The sequence below is a fragment of the Nannobrachium achirus genome (assembly GCF_963921795.1).
Source record: "Nannobrachium achirus genome assembly, chromosome: 18".
Lineage (NCBI taxonomy): Eukaryota > Metazoa > Chordata > Actinopteri > Myctophiformes > Myctophidae > Nannobrachium > Nannobrachium achirus.
In genome coordinates this window covers 36,939,185-36,960,462 of record NC_137825.1, presented here as the reverse complement: position 1 = coordinate 36,960,462, position 21,278 = coordinate 36,939,185, and the positions used below count along the sequence as shown (strand labels likewise).

Sequence of the window (21,278 nt, the reverse complement as noted above, 5' to 3'; positions counted from 1 at the left end):
AACATCAAAGCTGAATTTTGTCCATATCCCTGGGAGGTTACAGATGGTTTGTATAAGCAGTCTTGATCATCAATCACAGTGACTGCAGAAGATTACACCCTGCTGCTGTAAAGCTATAGTGACAAGTCCTAAAATGAGAATGTCTCTTTGCGTGGTCTTATCTCTAACACACCACATTGAACGCTGAACCTCAAAGACATTTGAACTCTGTCCGCCAACTAGCTATAGCTACCCAGCAAGTTGCTGTCTATGGGTCGATTCACACTCTAATAAGGAGCCGAGTTTATTTCGGTTCGGCACTGTCCAGACCCAAATATGGGTTGTGTTGATAGCCTATATTACCTCCATGGTTTATATCCGATATGCAAGCTCCGCGAAGAGTTGTGACTTTTGATGCATGCCGAAAGAGAGGCGGCACGTCTATAATGTGAGCTTGTAGATTGAATGTTTTCGACAGAGCTTGAGGGTGTGTGAGAGTGAGTGAGAGAGAGAGAGACCCCGTCTCCATCTGGAGCTGCTGCTCACTGGACCTCCAGCGTGCAGCCGCGAGGGCCAGTCAGATATGTATCCGTCCTGCTAAGCTCATTTATCGGCCACAAACGTTTTCATACCAAGGACCTTCAATATTTAGAAGCGACTTCGGCGCTAGCCGTTAAGAGAGTATAAATAGACTAGTTTGCAAATCCCGCCCCATTCTGCCCTGTTACTATGATGGGACATTTTCCCTGGGCAGATTGTTTTTATAGTGGCAGTGAATGGGATTTTTTTATGTTTTCATAGCCTCATTACAGCTATATAAAGTACCAAAGGAAAAACATCTAGGTGATATTAATAAAAAGGGAAGACAAAGGTACAGTAGTTACATTGCAAAACAGGGGATTTCCCCGAAAATATATGTTTTAATTTGTTTAATCCCAGTGGGACAGAATCACTATTGCAGATTCTTTTATAGTGGAAGTGGATGGGATTTTCTTTTTGTTCATAGCCTCATTACAGCTATATAAAGTACCAAAAAAAACACATCTACGTGATATTAATAAAAAGGGAAGAAAAGGGTACAGTAATTACATAGCAAAACAGTAGTTTCCCCCCGAAAATATATGTTTTAATTAGTTTAATCCTCTGGATCAGAGAGAGAATAGTATAGAAATAGAAAGCGCATTGCATCTTGGGTAGGAAGAGGAGAACTATAATCTGTTCTCCTCACATAATCGTAATTCTGACCATTTAAAATATATGTACCCAATCGTAACTAGTTAGACCATTGATAAGGTCCATGTGAACTAGTTTGTTGAAGCTTATTCATTATGATGAGCGTGATCGCTATCACCTACCGCGGCCGTACCGGGCGATTGCCGTGTCGCGCAGTGCGGACAGTTTTTGAAAGGCTGAAGCAACATTCTCCACTGCACAAACTCCACCCCCGATAGCAAAAAGTGAATGTTTTTTCTGGTTGGCCAGTCAGGGAGTCTCAGGGACCAATCAGAAGGCTGACAAACGGTCTATTGACTCCCCCCGAACTTAAATAATTTCGTGTTTTGGGAACCGAACCGAAATAAACTCGGCTCCTTATTAGAGTGTGAATCGACCCTAAGGGGAATCTAATTCCTACAGTATGCAGCAGTGGTATTGGTGGTTTATTGTAAACCACCAATCTGGCTCAGCGGTCATTATCGAGAAATAAAATCCCGACAGGCTGCATAACCACCGATGCGATAGCGAGATGGTTATCAGCCTGAAGGGACACCCTCCAGCGCAACACGGTCTCCTTGGAAAACAAGGAAGTGTCGATCAAATAGAATCCATTCATTTCCGTTACGGCATCCTCTATTTCTCACTTCAAATATTTAAAAACGTTCTTGAGAGCAACGTTTAGTTTGTTATCAAGAAATAACACACCGTTGATTTCGGTGATTGACCAATCAGAATCAAAGCATTCAACCAAGCCGTGTAATAACCGTCCTACACTAACAGAGTCCAATACCACTGTAGCACGGAGCAACCTTTTAGAAAAATCAAATCAAGAGAAAGCAGAGCCTGGGGTGGTGGCGGGAGGAAAAGGGCGCATACAACCTTCAGTGGCAGCACTGACAGCAAGAGTTGAGTACAATGAATTGGGTGAGCTTAAGAAGAAGACTGCCAATTTATCAACTGCTTGACACATCACAACATCTCCCACATAGTGAAGCTGAGTGTATCTGCCTGAAATAGCTCGCTGGCTATGCGTCATTTACTGTACCAAGGACCTTGGTATCAATGTCACTCTTATGGGGTGGTGGGGGGGCTTAAAAAAATAAATGATCAACCAGGGGCCATTGCTGAGGTTAATCCGTCCCCGAGTGGTCTAATGATCTGACTTTCAGCAGAGAGGTTCCATATTCAAACCACAGTCTACCTGTAGTTTGATGATGGAGTACTTTGGAATGTTCTTACAGTTTACAGTTTAGGCATTAAGCTGACTCTTTTAATCCAAAGCGACTTACAGGAAGCAGGTAATATACATCACTATAATAAGCAAGATAGTATGTCAATACATTAACAACAATATAACAAATGCATCTTTGTAAAGATATGCATGATTAACTCAAAATGAAAATGCACTGGGCACCCCAGGTATGTGTTTGGTGAACAGAAGTTTTGTGATGTTTTGACTGGACATCACTATAACCTTGTACCAGTGAACTGTACCGTCATGAAACTGTACCTTTTCCTATGCAAACTTCTAATAAAGTCTTCAATCAATCAATCAATCAATCAGTCTTGGCCTTATATGGAGCGTGACCAGTGGTGTGATATGGATTTTAGAAGTGGTGCCCCTCTAAATTCATGACGTCAAGTGCATGTCACGTACGCGCGAGCGTGCACGCGCATGTGTGCACGCATGCCTGCCGCGTGGTGCTAGTTGAAATACTGTATTCAACATCACAACATTTTTAATGTATAGCCTAATTATATTTCTTATTATTTAGTTACATTGTTAATTAGTTTCAATTAATGTGTTTCAATTAATGTATTTTTTTATATAAAATAACTTTACATATTACATAGACTTTACTTTACAATCATAGACACTTTCGGAACTCTCCCTCCGCTATGCATGCAGCTCTGACAAAACAACACACTGCTTCGTTTTTCTTCCACTCTTGTGAAGTAAACAGATGAGATGTTCACAAAAGGTAGAAGTTTTCGCGAACGGCTGAGCTTCCCCGCGACGCAAACGATTTTGGATCACAAGAGTGGGGAAGCTTATCTCGGAGCTGCATAGCAGAGGGAGAGGTTCCAAAAGGAGCTAAATGTCTGCAAAGAATGCAACGCGAACGTGCTGCTGGCCGTGTACAAGTGTAAATGAGGATGTAGGTGAGAACTGCCTACCCGAGTATTGTTATGCAAAGCAGCTAGCCAGGTAGGGGGACTGAAGTGTTCGTGCTGACCGCGGCGTCACACAACTTGACGACATGCGTGCACGCACGTGTCGTGTGTGCGTGCATACGTGCAGCTTGAAAAAAAGAAGTCTGGGCTCGCCGAGCCCAACCGAGCCCCTGGCATCTCACCCCTGAGCGTGACGGACTGACTGACACACGCACGCACACACATGATCTGCAGGTTTTCATACCCTCAGGGTTTGATTGATTGATTGATTGAAGACTTTATTAGAAGTTTGCATAGGAAAAGGTACAGTTTCATGACGGTATAGTTCACTGGTACAAGGTCTACTAAAAGGAGATCCATGAAAAGACTAAGCTTATTTCCACAGGAAACCATTTAAGTATCTCATATAACATTGAATGACAGACGAATAGAACACAGTACTATGCAGTAGATATGTAAAGAAAAGAAAAATGAGAGAACAAAAAAAGAGTCTAAACAGTAAGTAAGTAAGTATATACAAAGGGGCAGGGGAGGGTAGGGTTGGGCTAGGTTTGTTTTTTTACCAGTTGCGAACGGCTGCTGCCTGCAAGTGGTTTTTCAGGGCAATTTTAAAGGATGCTAGTGATCCACACTCCTTTATGGCCTTCGGTAAGGCGACATGCAACCTTGCCCTAAAGGGTGAGGTTGCGGGTGAGGTGTCAGCCTTCCCTGACTGGCCAACCAGAAAAATCCTTCTCTTTTGCTGCAGGGGGAGGAGATATGCAGTGGGACAAAGACCTCTTTCTTTCATTCACATAAATTGACAGAGTGTAGTTTTAAATTGGTATTTCTTTTCTTTCTTTTCAAATCTTTTTATTTAATTTTCAAAAGTAAATAGCCCAGAGGTGGGTAGACAGTCTCAAATAGACGTATACATCACATGTAGAAATCAATGTGCATTATAATGAGATTGAATAAAACCCATCCCCTATCCCCCCTCCCCCCACCCTCAATCCCCGGGACGGTCGAACATCAAAATCGATAAACAAACAATAAGATAGGTACAGTACATAGTAAAAGCTTGTTGCGTGTTGGGTTGGCTGGAGCCGGCAAGCACCACACTACGCCGTTTGAGTATTATGGTAGAACATCAAAAAAAGGGCTCCAGGTTTTATAGAATTTCTTTTCAGAGCCGGCAATTGAGAATCTTAACATCTCCAACTCCAAACAAGACATTACAGCGCGAAGCCACATGTTGGGCACAGGCGGGGCAGCATCTTTCCACTTGAGCAGGATGGCGCGCCTAGCTATCAATAGAGCGAAATCCACCATACGACCCTCCGTCCGAGTTAGAGGAAGGCCCTCGGTTCCAACTGTGCCGAACAGAGTAAGTAGGGGATCCGGGTCTAAGTCGCGATGTAAAATGTTGGATAACGTGCTGAATACACCCTCCCAGAACGGCTGTAGCCGTGGGCACGTCCAGTATTGATGTAAAGTGTAGCCTCATCGTTACATTTATCACAGCTAGAACTTATGTCGGGATATATGCTTGAAAGTCTGGCTTTAGAAATGTGGGCCCTATGAAATATCTTAAACTGTATTAGACAGTGACGGGCACAGAGGGAAGATTTGTGTATAAAATTGGTATTTTCTTTTTTTTCTCTTTGTCATGATAAATAGGAACATTTTGGAACACAATGGAGTGAATACACAGTGAATATTTGTTGAAATGATAAAAAGAAATCACTATGTGGATTACTAGCCTTGCATAGACATCTCCAGCTAGACTTCTGCATTGTGACTGATGCGGAAGTCTCACCCCCGCTGCAGGCGATTGAAGGCTGAATTCCAGCCGGAATTATAATGAAATTGAACCAGCATTGAACCATAGGGGTACTGGTATTTGAACTAGGAACCTCTGCACTTTGAGTTTGATCATTAGACCACCAGACCATCATTCCTGGAGAATGTCTCTCAGTGGTTATATGACTTCTTCTTTTGTATTTAACCTTGAAAAGTTCAAAGTATTCCAGCATTGAACCATGGGGGTACTGGTATTTGGACTAGGAACCTCTGCACTTTGAGTTTGATCATTAGACCACCAGACCATCATTCAGTCACTTCTGGTCATCTTTTAGTATTTGTGACATCTTGTGCATTTTAGCCTTGAAAAGTTTAAAGTATTCCAGCATCGAAGCAAGCTGGGGTTAAAACATGGAATCTCATTAGACGACTAGACCATGAAGTTACTCTGAGCAAATGTCTCTTGGTGTTTTTGACTTCTTTGTTCATATTTTAGCCTTAAAATGTTAAGGTTTTCTGTAGACTGGGATTTGAACACTGAACTGGTACTCAGAGTCTGATCTTCAAACCTCTAGACCAGGGGTCGGCAACCCAAAATGTTGAAAGAGCCATATTGGACCAAAAAAAAACAAAACAAATGTGTCTGGAGCCGCAAAAAATTATAAAAGTCTTATATATTGTCGTTGTCGGGTGGAAACCTTGTATGTCCAAAACTTCATTTTGTATTTATCATTTAAAAAATTAACTAAACTAGTGAAAACAGCCGATCTACAAGCACACAACGCCTCGCATCGCGAGGCGTTGTGTGCTTGTAGATCTGCTGTTTTCACTACTTTTGTGAATCAGTCTTGTATGATGAAGCAGGGATTTACTTTGCGGAAAAAAACATACAAATTTGAAACTTGGAGATACAAGGTTTCTGCCCGACAGTGACGATAAAAAAAATCGTTAAAACAAAAAATACTTTTTTTCCCCCCATCTTTTTCCATTTTCATACATTTTTGAAAAAGCTCCATGGAGCCACTAGGGTGGCGCTAAAGAGCCACATGCGGCTCTAGAGCCGCGGGTTGCTGACCCCCGCTCTAGACCATCACACTGTTGCTGTCAATTGACTCTTAATACTATTGAAGTGTTCTTTTGTATGTTATCCTTCAGTTAATAAAGGAGAATCACTCAAGCATGGAACTGACAGTTCATGGTCTACAGACATTCAGTGTTCAAATCCCAGTCCTCCTACTGAGAACCTTGACATTTTCAAGGCTAAAGAAGAAGTCAAAAGCACTAAGAGACATCCACTCAGAGTGCCTGAGTGATGTCTAGACTCTCAATACAAAGATTCCCTGTTCAAATACCAGTTCCCCTATGGTTCAATACTGGAGAACTTTGATATTTTCAAGGCTAAAATACAAAAGAAGTAAAAAGCACTAAGAGACTTCTATCAAGTGTGGCTGGGCCATGGTCTAGAGGTCTGATGAACAGACTCTCAACACTGAGATCTATGTTCAAATCCCAGCTTCCCTATAGTTCAATACTGGAATACTTTGACATTTTCACGGCTAAAATACAAAAGAACAACTCAAAAGCACAAGGAAACACCTGTTGAGAGCCCAAAGGTGCCTTGGCGCAGTGGCTGAGTGCTTGATCGGTTGTCCCTGCTACAGACAGGTTTCAGACAGGTTCAAGTCCCATGCCATCAAGGTACGCGGAGGACCATCGGGAGGGGTGTCTCTCCCCCTGTTTCCTGAGAAGTAAAGGTAAGGTGTTATGTGTGAAATAACTTTGTCCAACTAAAGTTTTACAGAAACACATTTTAAATGCTCACCATGCCTTGTGAGCACTGGAAGATTTTGAGATTGAATTTTAGCCTTGAAAATGTCAAAATGTTCTAGCATTGAACCTTAGGGGAGCTGGGATTTGAACATGGAACCTCTGTACTTTGAGTCTGATCATTAGACCACCAGTCCATCATTCATTCACTCCAAGTTGACGTCTCTTAGTGCTTATGACTGCTTCTTTTTTATTTTTTATTTTAGCCTTTAAAAGTTCAAAGTATTCCAGCATTGAACCATAGGGGTACTGGTATTTGAACTAGGAACCTCTGCACTTTGAGTCTGATCCTTAGACCACCAGACCATCCTTCCTGGAGAATGTCTCTCAGTGGTTATATGACTTCTTCTTTTGTATTTAACCTTGAAAAGTTCAAAGTATTCCAGCATTAAACCATGGGGGTACTGGTATTTGAACTAGGAACCTCCGCACTTTGAGTTTGATCATTAGACCACCAGACCATCATTCAGTCACTTCTGGTCATCTTTTAGTAGGCTATTTGTGACATCTTCTTTTGTATTTTAGCCTTGAAAAGTTTAAAGTATTCCAGCATCGAAGCAAGCTGGGGTTTAAACATGGAATCTCTATGTTGAGGGTCTGTTCATTAGATGACTAGACCATGAAGTTACTCTGAGCAAATGTCTCTTGGTGTTTTTGACTTCTTTGTTCATATTTTAGCCTTAAAATGTTAAGGTTCTCTGTAGACTGGGATTTGAACACCGAACATCTGTGCTCAGAAGTCTGATCTTCAAACCTCTAGACCATCACACTGTCACTGTCAACACACCTGCCTAATGGACACCAGGAAGGTCTACTGTTCAGTGATTCCACACATAATAATAGAAACCCGCCTATTCACAACCTAAAGCGCTGACGGGGTAAGCCTGTTCGTCATTCATCGGCAATCATCGGCGCCGCCACCGCGCCGCTCGGGGGGCAGAACCGGGATGTTGTTTCGACGTCTCAAATGCGTCAGGAACCGGGACGGTATTTCGTCTTCTTGCACCACAGAAACGGCGAAACACAGTCCGAGTTCCGGCTGCTGCACAGACCTCCAAACACCATCCCGGTTCCTGCAGGTTGCAACTGTGTGTGTGTGTGTGTGTGTGTGTGTGTGTGTGTGTGTGTGTGTGTGTGTGTGTGTGTGTGTGTGTGTGTGTGTGTGTGTGTGTGTGCAGCACACGCTGGCGTGCGCTCTGATGAGATTCTCTCTAATATATCACAAGCAAATGTTTGAATAAACGTTTATTTACATAGAAAATAGGAGGAATTTGACTTATTTCAAGCCTACCTATAAAATCATCATCATCATCATCATCATCATCATTCCACCACAATTTGTCTATTATAAAATATTCATGTTGTTGTAGACCTATACTTGTATTTTGTGTCGGCGTTGTATTTATTTCAATGGTCCGCCGGTTTCAAGGCAGCAAAAATGCGTGTTTTTGCGACGACTGGTGGTGAGGTCTGTGTATGGACGTCTGACTTTTGACGGCGCATGCACGTCGTATAGACGGCGTGCGAACGCTGGCCTGGTAATGGCTGTTTCTATTTCATCCCTCCTGACCGCCAGAGGCGGTGCTTAAAGCACTGAATATCTCCCTTCGCGCATGCGCATTCGAGTATGAATACCAACAAAGTCACTTGTGACCCCTGGATGACCCCACAGAGGGTATATCATCCGGGGTTATCCAATGGATCATTTCCTTTTTTCTTCTCGCGCGCCGAGTTTCGTTTGCAAGCTCTGCATTGAGCTACAATATGCATCAGTATACGATGCATTATTATGCAACCTACCTTATTATTGAAGTCGCTAGTAGTTCCGTGGCCGTTTTGGTCGGGGTAGCGAGAGTTCGCCCTCCAGGAACTGCGACTTTATCTCCTCTACAAGCGGAGTTTATTTCACGTGGACGCGAAAGCGTCCGATCTTGACGAGGGTCTTAACTCTCCGGACAAGAGGTAGGTTACTGTTGTTAGCGGTAAGTTCCGCACTAAGATGAGGTTAAAGTTACATTGTGTTTGTTTGTATAAGAGAATAAACTGTTGCGAAAGGCTGCGGGCGCTGCCTCCCTCCAATACGAGATTCTCGTTTGCTGTGAACGGACCGTTAGCGCTCCGTTTCTACCATTATCAAGGATGCAGACTATTATTACTTTCCTTGTTGCTAAAACACGCTGCTTTTAGCGAGTTTCTTTATCGTTTGTTTCGATAGCCGTCCCTGCTCACAGCATGGCGGCCTACTTACTATGATTTTTTGGTAGACATTGTCTAATAGCTTTTGGCAGCGTTCAGGCTTGCTTCAAGCTTTCGTAAACGGCTATTTTGTATAGTTTGTCTTGTTATTAGCCAGCTGGTACAGGGCGGGCAGCGTATAGCGCGACCTGCCTCAGCAAAATGGTCTCTATTCATGATTGATTGACCGTAGCTACCGATAGTTTGTACTATGTAGCGCAATCGCTTTTATAAATGGTGTCTATCTGTCTTTTTTATTGGCCTATGTTGGACAGGCAGTGTACGCACTGTTTCCCTCCATCAAGTGTCCTTTACTAAGTGGAGCTACAAGTAGCTCAAACTCTTAACTATATTGTATACAGCTTGTTTTGTTTATTAGCCACTGCTGAGTGCTGATACGGGCGCCCTTCGTCCAGCATGTTCCCATTACTGGTGGTGTTACCAGTAGTTCGTTCATAGCTTAATTTCCAAAACTTTTTATTAAACTTTTGGCTGGTGTAGATTGCATAACGCTCTCTCATCCCAGCATGGATCTGTAACTCGGACTACTACGACTAGCGTGTTTGGAAGTAGTGTTGTTAGTTTGCTACTTGATTAGCTTTTACTGGTAAATGCAAGCATAACAAGAATTGACAATTGTCAATATTAAGCTGTGTTCACTTTTCTTATAATAATAAACCAACTTACGTTGGGTAGCTTTCAATGGAAGCATTTCATGCTGCTGCATAAATGGCAGCATCCAAACCTTTATTGAGAGTGATAAGCTGGTTGTAAGTTGCATAGTAAACAACTTTACATTTGGATAGATTTCAAAGTGCTACAATAAACATTGGCATAAGAAGCATCTCACACTGCTACATAGATGGCAGCATCCAAACCTTTATTGAAGGTTGTAAGCTGGTTGTTTATTAGTTAGCCTTTGTTGGTGGTACAGGTAGCGTACACGCTCCTCCTCTCACACCGAACAGGCTCCAACTAACAGCACGGCGGTGTTCCAGTTAACAGTCCTGATTATCTGAAGAGCCGACTAAATGCTGTAATTAAAAATTTTGCTGGTGCAGGTGGCGTGAGCGCCCCCTCCCCCAGCTTACGGCATCTGCTGCAGCTAGCCTACTTGGTAGCTAGCTACTGGTACTCCATAACCTAACTTTATATTTTTTATATAACTTTTTTGGTTGACATACAATTTTCGGCAACGACGGCCTCTGCTGGTGCAGGCAGCTTGAGCGCTCCCTTCCCCCAGTAGGTTGTCTTCAGACCAAACCAACGGCCTCTGCTGGTGCAGGCAGCGTGAGTGCTCCCTCCCCCCAGCTTATAGCCTCTACTGCAGCTAATCTACTGTGTAGCTAGCTACCAGTAGTCTATTGTTACATTTAAGTAATATATATTTATAATCTTTGTTGAGACATTTTCTTGGCAACAATAGCCTCTGCTGGTGCAGGCAGCGTAAGCGCTCCTTCCCCCCAGCAAGTGGTCCACAGACCAACTAACAGCCTCTGCTGGTGCAGGCAGCGTGAGTGCTCCCTCCCCCCAGCTTATAGCCTCTACTGCAGCTAATCTACTGTGTAGCTAGCTACCAGTAGTCTATTGTTACATTTAAGTAATATATATTTATAATCTTTGTTGAGACATTTTCTTGGCAACAATAGCCTCTGCTGGTGCAGGCAGCGTAAGCGCTCCTTCCCCCCAGCAAGTGGTCCACAGACCAACTAACAGCCTCTGCTGATGCAGGCAGCCTACGCGCTCCCTCTCCACTCAGCATACAGGTTTCACAGTCCAGTTAAGAGCAGCTTTCACGCTCTGGTTTTTTAATGCACTTAACTTGTAAATCTCAAGCAGTGCAACAATAAGCATTTAAAGCATTGAAAGAAAGATGTATGGTAGCAGATTGACGGCTATTGCAAGCCGGTTATTTATGAGTGGGCAACTGCTGGGGGTACAAGTAGCGTACGCGCTCCTCCCCCACCATACAGGTTCTACAGTCTAGCTAATGTCGACGTTCCAGCTAACAGTGACGTAAACGCTCTGGTAAGCTGAAGAGTTGTCTATCCTGCTCAAATTATGGCCTTTGCTGGTATAGGCAGCGTTACACGCTCCCTCCCTCCAGCATATGGTCAATATTGTCTAGCAACCAGTGGCGTCCGCGCTCTGGGCTAGTTGGGACTGGTGTGTGTTGGCCGGTGCAGAGAAACCGGTGCCACCACAATGGAGAGCTCCCACTTTTGCACCTCGTGTGAGGTTCCTCCCCAGCCGGATGCTGGCCATGACCTCTGCCCTGTGTACCAGGAAGAAAAGGTCTGACTTCAACCATGTTGGATTGGCTATTTGCTGAGTTGGCTTACATGAGGGCCATTGCCCGCCAACCTGTTTACCTTTGGAGGATGTTTAAGTGCCTACTCCTCCAATGCCACAGCTGACTCCAGAGGATGATGTGATCTTCCTTGCAGCTTGAGCTACACACTTCCATGAATATAAGGAAGATGCATAGGCCTTAGAGCCAAGCTCCCACTCCTCAGCTCAGAGCCATTGGCTGGGACATAGTACAGCTCCATGCGCATTATCATTCGCATAGCCCTGGAATGCCAGCACCTAACCAGGCCAAGCACCCTCGCCAGGCACAGGCCGCCCTCCACTGCCTTTTATGTTCCTCATGCCTGTACCCCTGTCAGCCATGAATGATTCAATTGCTCGCCTGGGTTGCAGGCCAGCTATCAAGCCTGTCATCACATTCCACGTTGTGTTCCCCGAGGGGGCTGTGTGGCAGGGGGTTTGAATGCTAGGTGTTTGGGCAACTCCCTATAATACCTTATGCTTGCCCTCTCAACGTCTTTGCAAAGGGCAATGGGAATGCTGACCCCATCACCCTCAGTGACGTGTCACCAGAGGCATTGGGTTTATTTCCATGAACTCGGATTGATGATACCCATCCTAGTTCAAACTCATCCCAGAGTGTGGTTTTCACAGTTAAACCTGACGGAGGCACCTAGGAGAAGTAGAGTTTGGTTCAGCAGTGATGGAAGCACTGAAGCGAACCATGCAGGCTAGGTAGACCAGGCTGCAGCTGAGGCTACTGGGCCAGCTGTCGGATATTTTTTCCCATCTGCAGCTCAGATACTGGGCTGCTTACACTTTAGACGTGTTGGTGGTTGCCACCTCAAACGCCGGATATAAGCATCAGTTCCGACACCGGCCCCCCACATCTGGCTGGGGCAAAGAAGGCAGTCAGTGACCCAGCAAAAATCCTAACATTGGAGCTATCCGTCCTCCTGACGAAGGGTGCCATCGAGGCTGTAGACCCCTCTGTCAGACAAGGAGGTTCTAATCTAGCCTGGTTTGGCCAGACTATATGCAGCTAACTAACTGCAGTATAGTATAGCGTACCCACCTTGTTTTAACATGGGTGGATTGTTTAGCTGTGCTAGGCTAGTTCTAATCGACATACTTTCTTGAGTCTGGGGGGTCCCAAGAGGTATATTAAGGTCATGTCATCTTATATGTTGACCTCAGCAGATGATCTGCAAACTGATACCCACAGTTTCCGCTGCCTGTCAACACTGGCAGTTTCTGTGCTATGCCTATCAAGGCCATCACTGGAAGCTCAGGATGCTTCCTTTCGGGTTCTCCCTCTCCCAGAGGGTGTTCACAAGGTGTCTGACAGCGGCGCTTGTGCCGCTGCAGTCTCAGGGTATGAGGGTCCCGTCGTACCTGGGCAACTGGCTGATCTGCGTACCATCCCAGAATCAGGTGTCCAAGTTGCAGCACGTCACCCGTCCTGCATGGCCCATCTAGGGCTCAGTAAATAAGGGAAGGAGTTGCCTAGAGCATCTCTGACCATAACATTGATTTGTAACATCAATAACACCTGTGGCCTTAAATGCCACTACTATAACAGCCAGCACCAGGTGGTGTATTTGGCTCTACAGTGCCTTCTGCCGTGCCTGAGAGGCAAGCACATTCTCATGCGGTCACGTAACACCTTGACCGCGTATCCGGTAAATCGGGGCGGAACCAGGTCTGCACGGCTGCTGTAGGCATCCATGGACCTCATGACTTGGGCAGCCCCCTGCCCGATTAGCCTAAGGGCAATTTATCTACCGGGTGAGTAGAATCACCTCAAAAGCCCCAAGTAGGTTGCCGCCCGAAGGGCGCCTTCCTTTGAAATGTGCACATGCCCAGAGGCACTGCACATGCATTCTACTGCTTCCACTGATACGACCAGTGCTTAAGAGTTCTTCAGGAGGGTCACACCATTCGACTGGTGGCTTCCTTCTGGCCAGGGAGGACTGTTTCCTCGGTTGCACAGACTCAGTCGCAGTGCGCCATAGCCCCTCCACGACAGGAGAGGTCTCCTCTCGACTAGGAGGTCGGATCTGGCATCCCAATCCTCAACGCCTCCAGCTGAACCGCTGCGGGGCAGCTGTGCTGATCCAGTCATGCATACCATCCTGAATGCTAGAGGGCCAAGGCCATCCACTAGGTTACAGTAAGATAACAGTTGGAAGTTGTTTCCAACTGGTATATGGGTCAGAGTGAAGACCCAGTGCGTTGCTCTGTGTCTGCTTTTCTGGAATCTCACCAGTCCCTCCTAGACTGGGGCCACTCTCCGTCTACTCTAAAATTTTACGTAGCTGCAAGACCATGTCGACATGGTAGAATCAACAATGGCACAGCCATAGTGGGGAACAACAGTCAAGTGTTCCTTTTCCCGGAGGGGGCTCTGAGGTTGCATCCTTCAAGAGCCTTGAGAACTTCCATCATGGGATCTTCCCATGGTACGGGACACCCTTTGCAGGCCTCCCTTTCAAGCCCTTGACACAGGCAGTCTAGGTTGGGGTCAGGTGAGAAGGCATTCATCCTGCCCATTACCTCAACAGACGTGTCAGTGAGCTACACACCCTGCCTGTCAGTGACTCTTAGACGGCTGAGGTGTCGCTATGTGGCCGAACACAGCGTTCCTCCTTAATGGTGCTGTCTCAGCCGCACCTCAACCAGCCTGTAAGGCTTGCCCAGCTTAAACTCCACCACGAGAGTGGGTGGACAAGCTGGAACTGTTGTGCCCAGTGTGGGCCCATAGAGCTTATGTTAGCCCTGCCACATGCTTTCGGCGGCCAGAACAGCTCTTCCGTGGCTATGATGGCCCAGATATTGCGCTCCCCATACAGCGCCTGCCCCATTTTTAATTGTGGGTGCCATCAGCCACACCTACAAGGCGAGTAATCGTCCCCTGCCATCTGGTATAGGGTGCCACTCTAATGATAGTGCCCCCACATCATGGGCTACCTGAGAGTAGTACCCCTGGAAGATATTGGTGCCACTGCCTCATGGGAGTCATTGGCACGTTCTCCAGGTTCTATTGGGTGATTCTTGCCACTCCATATCCATTGGGGGTGGTTCTCTTCCCAGAATCCTTCGATTCTGCTCTTGGAGGTTTGTAATCAGGATTCCTCGTGACTTTGTTGGTATAGTCATTCAGTGCTTTAAGCACCGCCTCTGGCGGTCAGGAGGGATGAAATAGAACGAAAGTTACGTATGTAACTACGGTTCTATGAATCCCGAATGACCGCCAGAGCACTGGGTCACTCAGAATCCTCGTGGTCTCGCGAGAAGATTCTGTAGGAAATGATCCATTGGATAACCCCGGATGATATACCCTCTGTGGGGTCATCCAGGGGTCACAAGTGACTTTGTTGGTATTCATACTCGAATGCGCATGCGCGAAGGGAGATATTCAGTGCTTTAAGCACCGCCTCTGGCGGTCATTCGGGATTCATAGAACCGTAGTTACATACGTAACTTTCGTTTTTGGTTGTTTTTTGGTGTGTGGCAGGTCTGACATGGACGTCGTATGCACGTCGTATGGACGGCGTCGCCTGCCGGTTGTGTGAGTGGACAGAGGCCAGAGTCTGTAGAAAAAGAAAAGGCGTCAGTCACATTAACGTCTTTGTGCAAGATTTAAATATGGCCTTTGGATTGAAATCAAAGTGTTTATAGATTGCCTCATGAAAACCCTGTAGGCCTACATATATAAAATGTCACAATGCGACATCTGTTTATATAGGTCTACACATACATGAATGTACGGCGTATGTATTCTGTCCTCTGCCCACCAGGTGGCGACTGTCGCCGTCCAATCCTCATGCAAATGAAGTTGAAAGAGCTATTTTCCGTGGTATTTTCTTCAACTTTCAACTTCATTTGCATGAGGATTGGACGCGACAGTCGCCACCTGGTGGGCAGAGGACAGAATACATACATACTTCTGTCCTCTGCCCAGCCCACCAGGTGGCGACCGACGCCGTACATTCGTGTATCAAATGTGTACATCGATTTGATGACTGAACCTGGCCGCACTTAAAAACAGCCGTTACCATGCCAACGGATGGACGCCGTAGGCGTAACACCTGGAAAAAAGTGAGTCCCAAAATGAAATACCCAAGCAACCAGTACACTCCTTCACAATATTTTATGAATATCATGTCATTTATCCATGGTCCTAATTTACCAGGATTTGTTCCGCTTTCTGTTCTTCTTTTAAGTTATTGTCTCCACCAGCCGAAGGCTGAGGGAGAGTATGTTTTCCCCTCCGTCCGTCCGTCCGTGCGTGCGTCCGTGCGTCCGTGCGTCCTCGCAGTTTGTGAACAGCTAATCTCAGTCACCGTTGGCCCGATCGCTGCCAAACTGAGCACACACACTCCCTGGATGCCAATCTAGAACCTCTGCCCCACATTTTTCAAATCAGCCTCATGGTGGCGCTATAACAGGCCGATTTGTGTGGCCTGGTTGTTACCAGCTAATCTCCGGCGCCGTTGGCCCGATCGCTGCCAAACTAAGCACACACACTCCCTGGATGCTAATTCAGAACCTCTGCCCCACATTTTTTAAATCGGCGCTATAACAGGCCGATTTGTGTGGCCTGGTGGAGACCTGTGCTCGGAAGAGCACTACTTCTAGTATATTCTGCAAAGAAAAGATTCCCCATTAAAGCATACGGTGGTGTTTGAACTACCAACCCCTGGGTCTCGTGCACAGCATTTCAACGTATTGAGCTATCTGCTAGTTGATCCGCCTCCGACCTGAAAATATAACCCCAAAGCACCACTGGTTTACACAATGCTCTACCCCCTCCAACTTCATGTTCCCCATTTTCAACCGTTTTAATGTTATCTGTGATACCTGCTTTGGTAATGTAAACGTATGTTTTCTCATTCCAATAAAGCGCCTTTGAAATTGAATTGAATTGCAAGAGATGAGGCCGCAACTCACCATACGAAATAAGTGGGCTAAACTTGGCGTTGTAGGTTGCTTCCTTATCTGCTGAATGGGGGACTCGGGTTCGCCTCCCGCCGGAGGCGATCTGCCTCGCTCAGTTTGCTACTTTACAATAACATTTGGACCAGTGAGTCACTGAGGTTTTCAATATTTTAGCTGGATAATAAGACAAAGGGTAGAGTCCTGTTTCTATTGTGGTTCCAAAACATTCAAACATCTAGACAAGCAATCTGTAGACAAAATGTTTGAATAAACGTTTATTTACATAGAAAATAGGAGGAATTTATATCTTTCAAGCCTACCTATAAAATCATCATCATCATCATCATCACCACCACAATTAGTCTATAGATTATAGAATATTCATGTTGTTGTATACTTGTACCATTGAGCCAAGGCACCTTTAGGCCCTCAACAGGTTTCTCCTGGTGCTTTTGATTTGTTCTCTTGTATTTTAGTCTTGAAAAGGTCAAAGTACTCCAACATTGAACTGTAGGTGGAATGGGATTTGATCATGGAAATTCTGAGCTGAGCTAGTCTGACCATTAAACCACTACACCATCTCTCACATCAATCTGGTGCTTTTGATTACTTAATTTTGTATTTTAAGGTCCAAGAAATGCAGCATGATCTGTAGGAGGACTGGGATTTGAACATGGTACCTTTGAACTCAGAGTCCAATCACTAGTCGGACCATCACTCAGTCACTCTGAGCAGATGTCTCTAAGTCCCTATTTACACTGGCAGTCAAATCCAGCCTGAATCAGATCTGTTTCAGATTTGAATGCTGAATGCCTGTGCTCAGAATCTGATCTTTACACCTCTAGTCTAGACCATCACACCATAGTCTCGCGGGGCCAGACTGTTGCCTCCGCGATTTGGGCAAATGCTCCCGGCATACATTCAGAGATTGTGGAATAGTTGTCTGGCTACGCGAGACTAATCACACCATAACTGTCAGCATTCTCTTAGTCTACTATTGAAATGTTATTTTGTATGCTAGCCTTCAGTTAATAAAGGTGAATCACTCTAGCATGGAACTACAAGCTGACTGGGATTTGAACATGGAACATCTGAGGTCAGAGTCTGTTTGATCATTAGACCACTAGATCACTCACTCACTCACTATGAGACAATGTCCCTCTAACAACTCAACGTTTTTGAGTCGTTCTTTTGTAATTTAATCTTGAACATTTTAAAATACTCAATCTTTGTGCTAAGTCTAATCATTAAATCATGACTATCCCTCGGTCACTTCCAGCCAATGTCTTTTAGAAGTTTTGACTTTTCTATGTCAAGGGTATGTCTTCACCTACCCTTGAAAAATCATTGAATATTCTGCGTCACTCCGATCTGTGCACAGGAGTATTCAAAAGATGCCCAGGTCTCTGAGAATCTGAAAATAATCCCTGTCCACTCGCGACAATTCACTCCAAAGATATAGGCTTCCTTGTCGTCAACCTTGCGCGAAGCCCCTCTCCCATACAAACTGACAACAGTCATCAAATGTTAGTGATATGCCTTTATTTTATTTTTGTTGACTAGTAACAATAAATACTGGAAAAAATGACAACTTGAGAGAGGAGCGCACACACACTGTCACTTCCTCCTCCTTTTCACTGCAACCAATCACCACACTTAAGTGGAGCACCTGACCCTTCATAGACCTGATTGGAGGTCTCAGAGGTCGGCTCAGTCAGCATAACTGTCTGGGATTCTACCAATGACTGTGGAGGACCACCAGGGCTCAGGAAAAGGTCATTGGAGTTCAAAAACAGCTCTGGTATGATTCCGCCTTACGCCACAGATCTCAGGTCACAGTGAATCAGAACGACGCACCTTGAGCAAAGGGGGTCGTAAAATGTGACCCAGGACCAAGAATAAAGCCTTGTGCTGCGTTCAGACCCGAAAAGAAAGTCACGCAAAAGCATGAAGCTAAGCTAAAAACGATAATTGGGGCGTGTCAGCGGCTGCTGCTGTCACTCATGTGTCAGCTTGGTGTGGGGAACAAACGGACTGTATGGACAGGAGAGCATTTTGAAATTTAAGATGAAAAATTGGTCAAATGAAACATTGGTAAAATGAAACATAAAATGAAAACATTGTAAAATGAAACAATGAAAAATGTTCAAAAGAGTGGAAAAAAACAACAACAAAAAAATACATCGCTCATCTGCCAGTAAACTTTAGGTGAGGTACTGGAGCCAAAATGGAGCAAGGCATCTGAAGTAGGTCTATGACCGAAAGCTTGCAATCTAAAATTGAAAATGAAGAACCTTCATCCCTTTAATTTTTCTAAATGAAAAATTGTAAATGAAAAATAGTAGGGAAAGGGATCAATATTGGTTGGCAACATTACTTATTTGTCCACTAAATGTAATAAGATTGTTTATAAATAAGCTGCCAAGTGACTTTAATTAACAAGCCAGCTTCACACTAGCTTCAAAGCTCAGAGTTTTTTTCTAGCTTCATGACACAAGGAAAAGTGTGAAATGCTGGTCTCCATAGACATTACATCTTTTGCGTGACACTTTTCGGTCTGAACGGGCCGTTTACACCTCCCTACTGGACAGCAGGAAGGTCTACTGTTCAGTGACTCCACACATATAATAGAAACCCACCTATTCACAACCTAAAGCGCTGATGGGGTAAGCTACAGTATAATGTTCTGTGAGATATTTACTACAGTACCTACCAGACCTACTGTAGCAGGGACAATATTAATGTGGCACTATCCAAATACTGTACCCTTGCTCTATATTCATTACACCCAAAACAACAAAACTCAGGCTAGAGTGTTTCGAACTGTGCTGCATTGATGGCAGTAGTATTCAAAACATTTTATCACGTTAGTCTCATAAACGATACAGGATATGATCTGCCATGCTCTAAGTGTAAATTCAGGAATGTGTAACACTTTTTGATATCGATGATAAAAACAATTGTTAGATTTGTTGCATTAGTAAATCCCCTGTGGTTATGTGCCACACAAACAGAACATTTCTTTTAAATGACAGCAAATGAAGTGTGACCAATTCTTACTTTTAACAAAGGTGCTTAACAGATCTTCGATTCGTAGGATGATTAGAGACCTTTTAAGTCTTATTCTTGGTACGTTAAGGTTTGAGAAGTAAATAATATCTAAAACAATATTCTTGAGTCATATCGTCACTGTCGGGCAGAAACCTTGTATCTCCAAGTTTCAAATTTGTACATTATTTTTGTAAAGTAAAGCCCTGCTTCATCATACAAGACTGTCGCACAAGACTAGTGAAAATAGCAGATCTAAAAGCACACGAAGCCTTCTGGTGTGAGGCGTTGTGTGCTTGTAGATCGTCTATTTTCGCTATTCTAAATAGTTTTTAAAATGATAAATCCAAAACAGTTTCCACCCAACAACAATGATATACTCCTTACTCATCTCATTGCTGCAAGGCAACAAAGAATGCAAATACAAAGAAAACCTTCAAGAACAAAACAATAATAATGATAAATTGGATCATCTCATGACCAAAATGGTAAACACATTACTGGATGTCAAAATAAAACATAAAAAGGAAGACAAACCAAAAAGTCAATTACTCGCATTTTAGTGTGGTCCTAGTATAGATGAACCTTCCGCTAACAGCTCAAGAGCAACAACTCCGTTAAAGAGAGAACAGTGGCTACAGTATATACAGGCGTGACCAGATGTCTGCATCATTAGGGCTTTAATATAGGGTTTGGCATGGGCTAGGGGCATGAAACGCGCACGTCGTACACAGTCACACTTGCAGAAGACCCGAATCCCCTTCACGTGCATGTTAAGGTGCATCCTGTTCTATCTACGGTGGCTGTGCACCCTTTAGCAGACAGCCAGGGCTGGAAGTAAACGTTAACCGCTACAGGGATTTTGCCTAGGCACTAACCTGCTGCTGACATCATATCCACGCTAGCATCTCATGCTAGGCTAAGGAAATGTGGTTCTTTTTTTCCCAGTTGTTTTGAGTCAGTATGGGTACAGGTGAGAGACATAAACATAAAACAAAAGAATCACACTAAAATTCAATATAAGATAAGAATAAAATTAAAATAAAATAAAAGGTTGGTAACATAAAGTGAAACACCTTATTAAAGCATACTGCACATGATTTGTTCCCATGTGAACATACGCTGGGGCAAAGCGGAAAGCTTTGATAGGCTGGGGGTCTATTTGGGATTGGGTGCAACAGGTGCAACAACGGGTGCAACGACGAGGAATAAGGTGCATTTGGGGAGTAAGGTCCAATCAGGGCTGTGCAACAGCACAGAATCTATACAGATAGAAACACATTGTGCAAAACACATAGGATTCTCAATGTAAAACACTCACCCAAATTCTATGGCTATTCTACGCAACAAATCTCTATCCGAACGTTCTGAACTGCTGAGTCCATTTCGAGGGAGCCTGGCTAGAAGGCGGGCAGCGACTAGCCTTCCCTTGCAGTGACACGTGGCTCAGCCAATGAACTGTGGATGATGCTGCTGATTGACTCCACCCCCTTTCCCTCCAGGAAGGTGCGATGGTCTCCCTCGATGATGTGGACGGACACCTTGCCATCGCACACCTGGGGAAATAAAGACAGGCTCGTCAGGTCGGACATTAGGTAACTTGTTGTGTGTTCATTCAAGGATCTGTTATGACAGCATCATTTACTGGCTCAGATGCCACTGACTGTGAGTCGTCTGATGCTGCCTTGTCTGTAGTGACACCAAAGGTGGGCTGTTTACAGTGGTGTACAAAAGGATCTAAAAAGAGATATCTTCACAGGTACTGA

The 21,278-nt window shown here is 44.6% G+C and overlaps 1 protein-coding gene across 1 annotated transcript in view; it reads right to left on the bottom strand.

Moving 5' to 3' along the window:
* Nucleotides 1–17,989: 17,989 nt before the first annotated feature.
* The window catches only part of fasn (fatty acid synthase), a 58,785-nt gene continuing 55,496 nt past the window's right edge, over nucleotides 17,990–21,278 (bottom strand). The window contains exon 42 of the mRNA XM_080747970.1: nucleotides 17,990–21,068. Within this exon, the coding sequence (XP_080604096.1) occupies nucleotides 20,931–21,068 (138 nt within the window). The 3' untranslated portion in view covers nucleotides 17,990–20,930. The remainder of the gene's footprint in view (nucleotides 21,069–21,278) is intronic.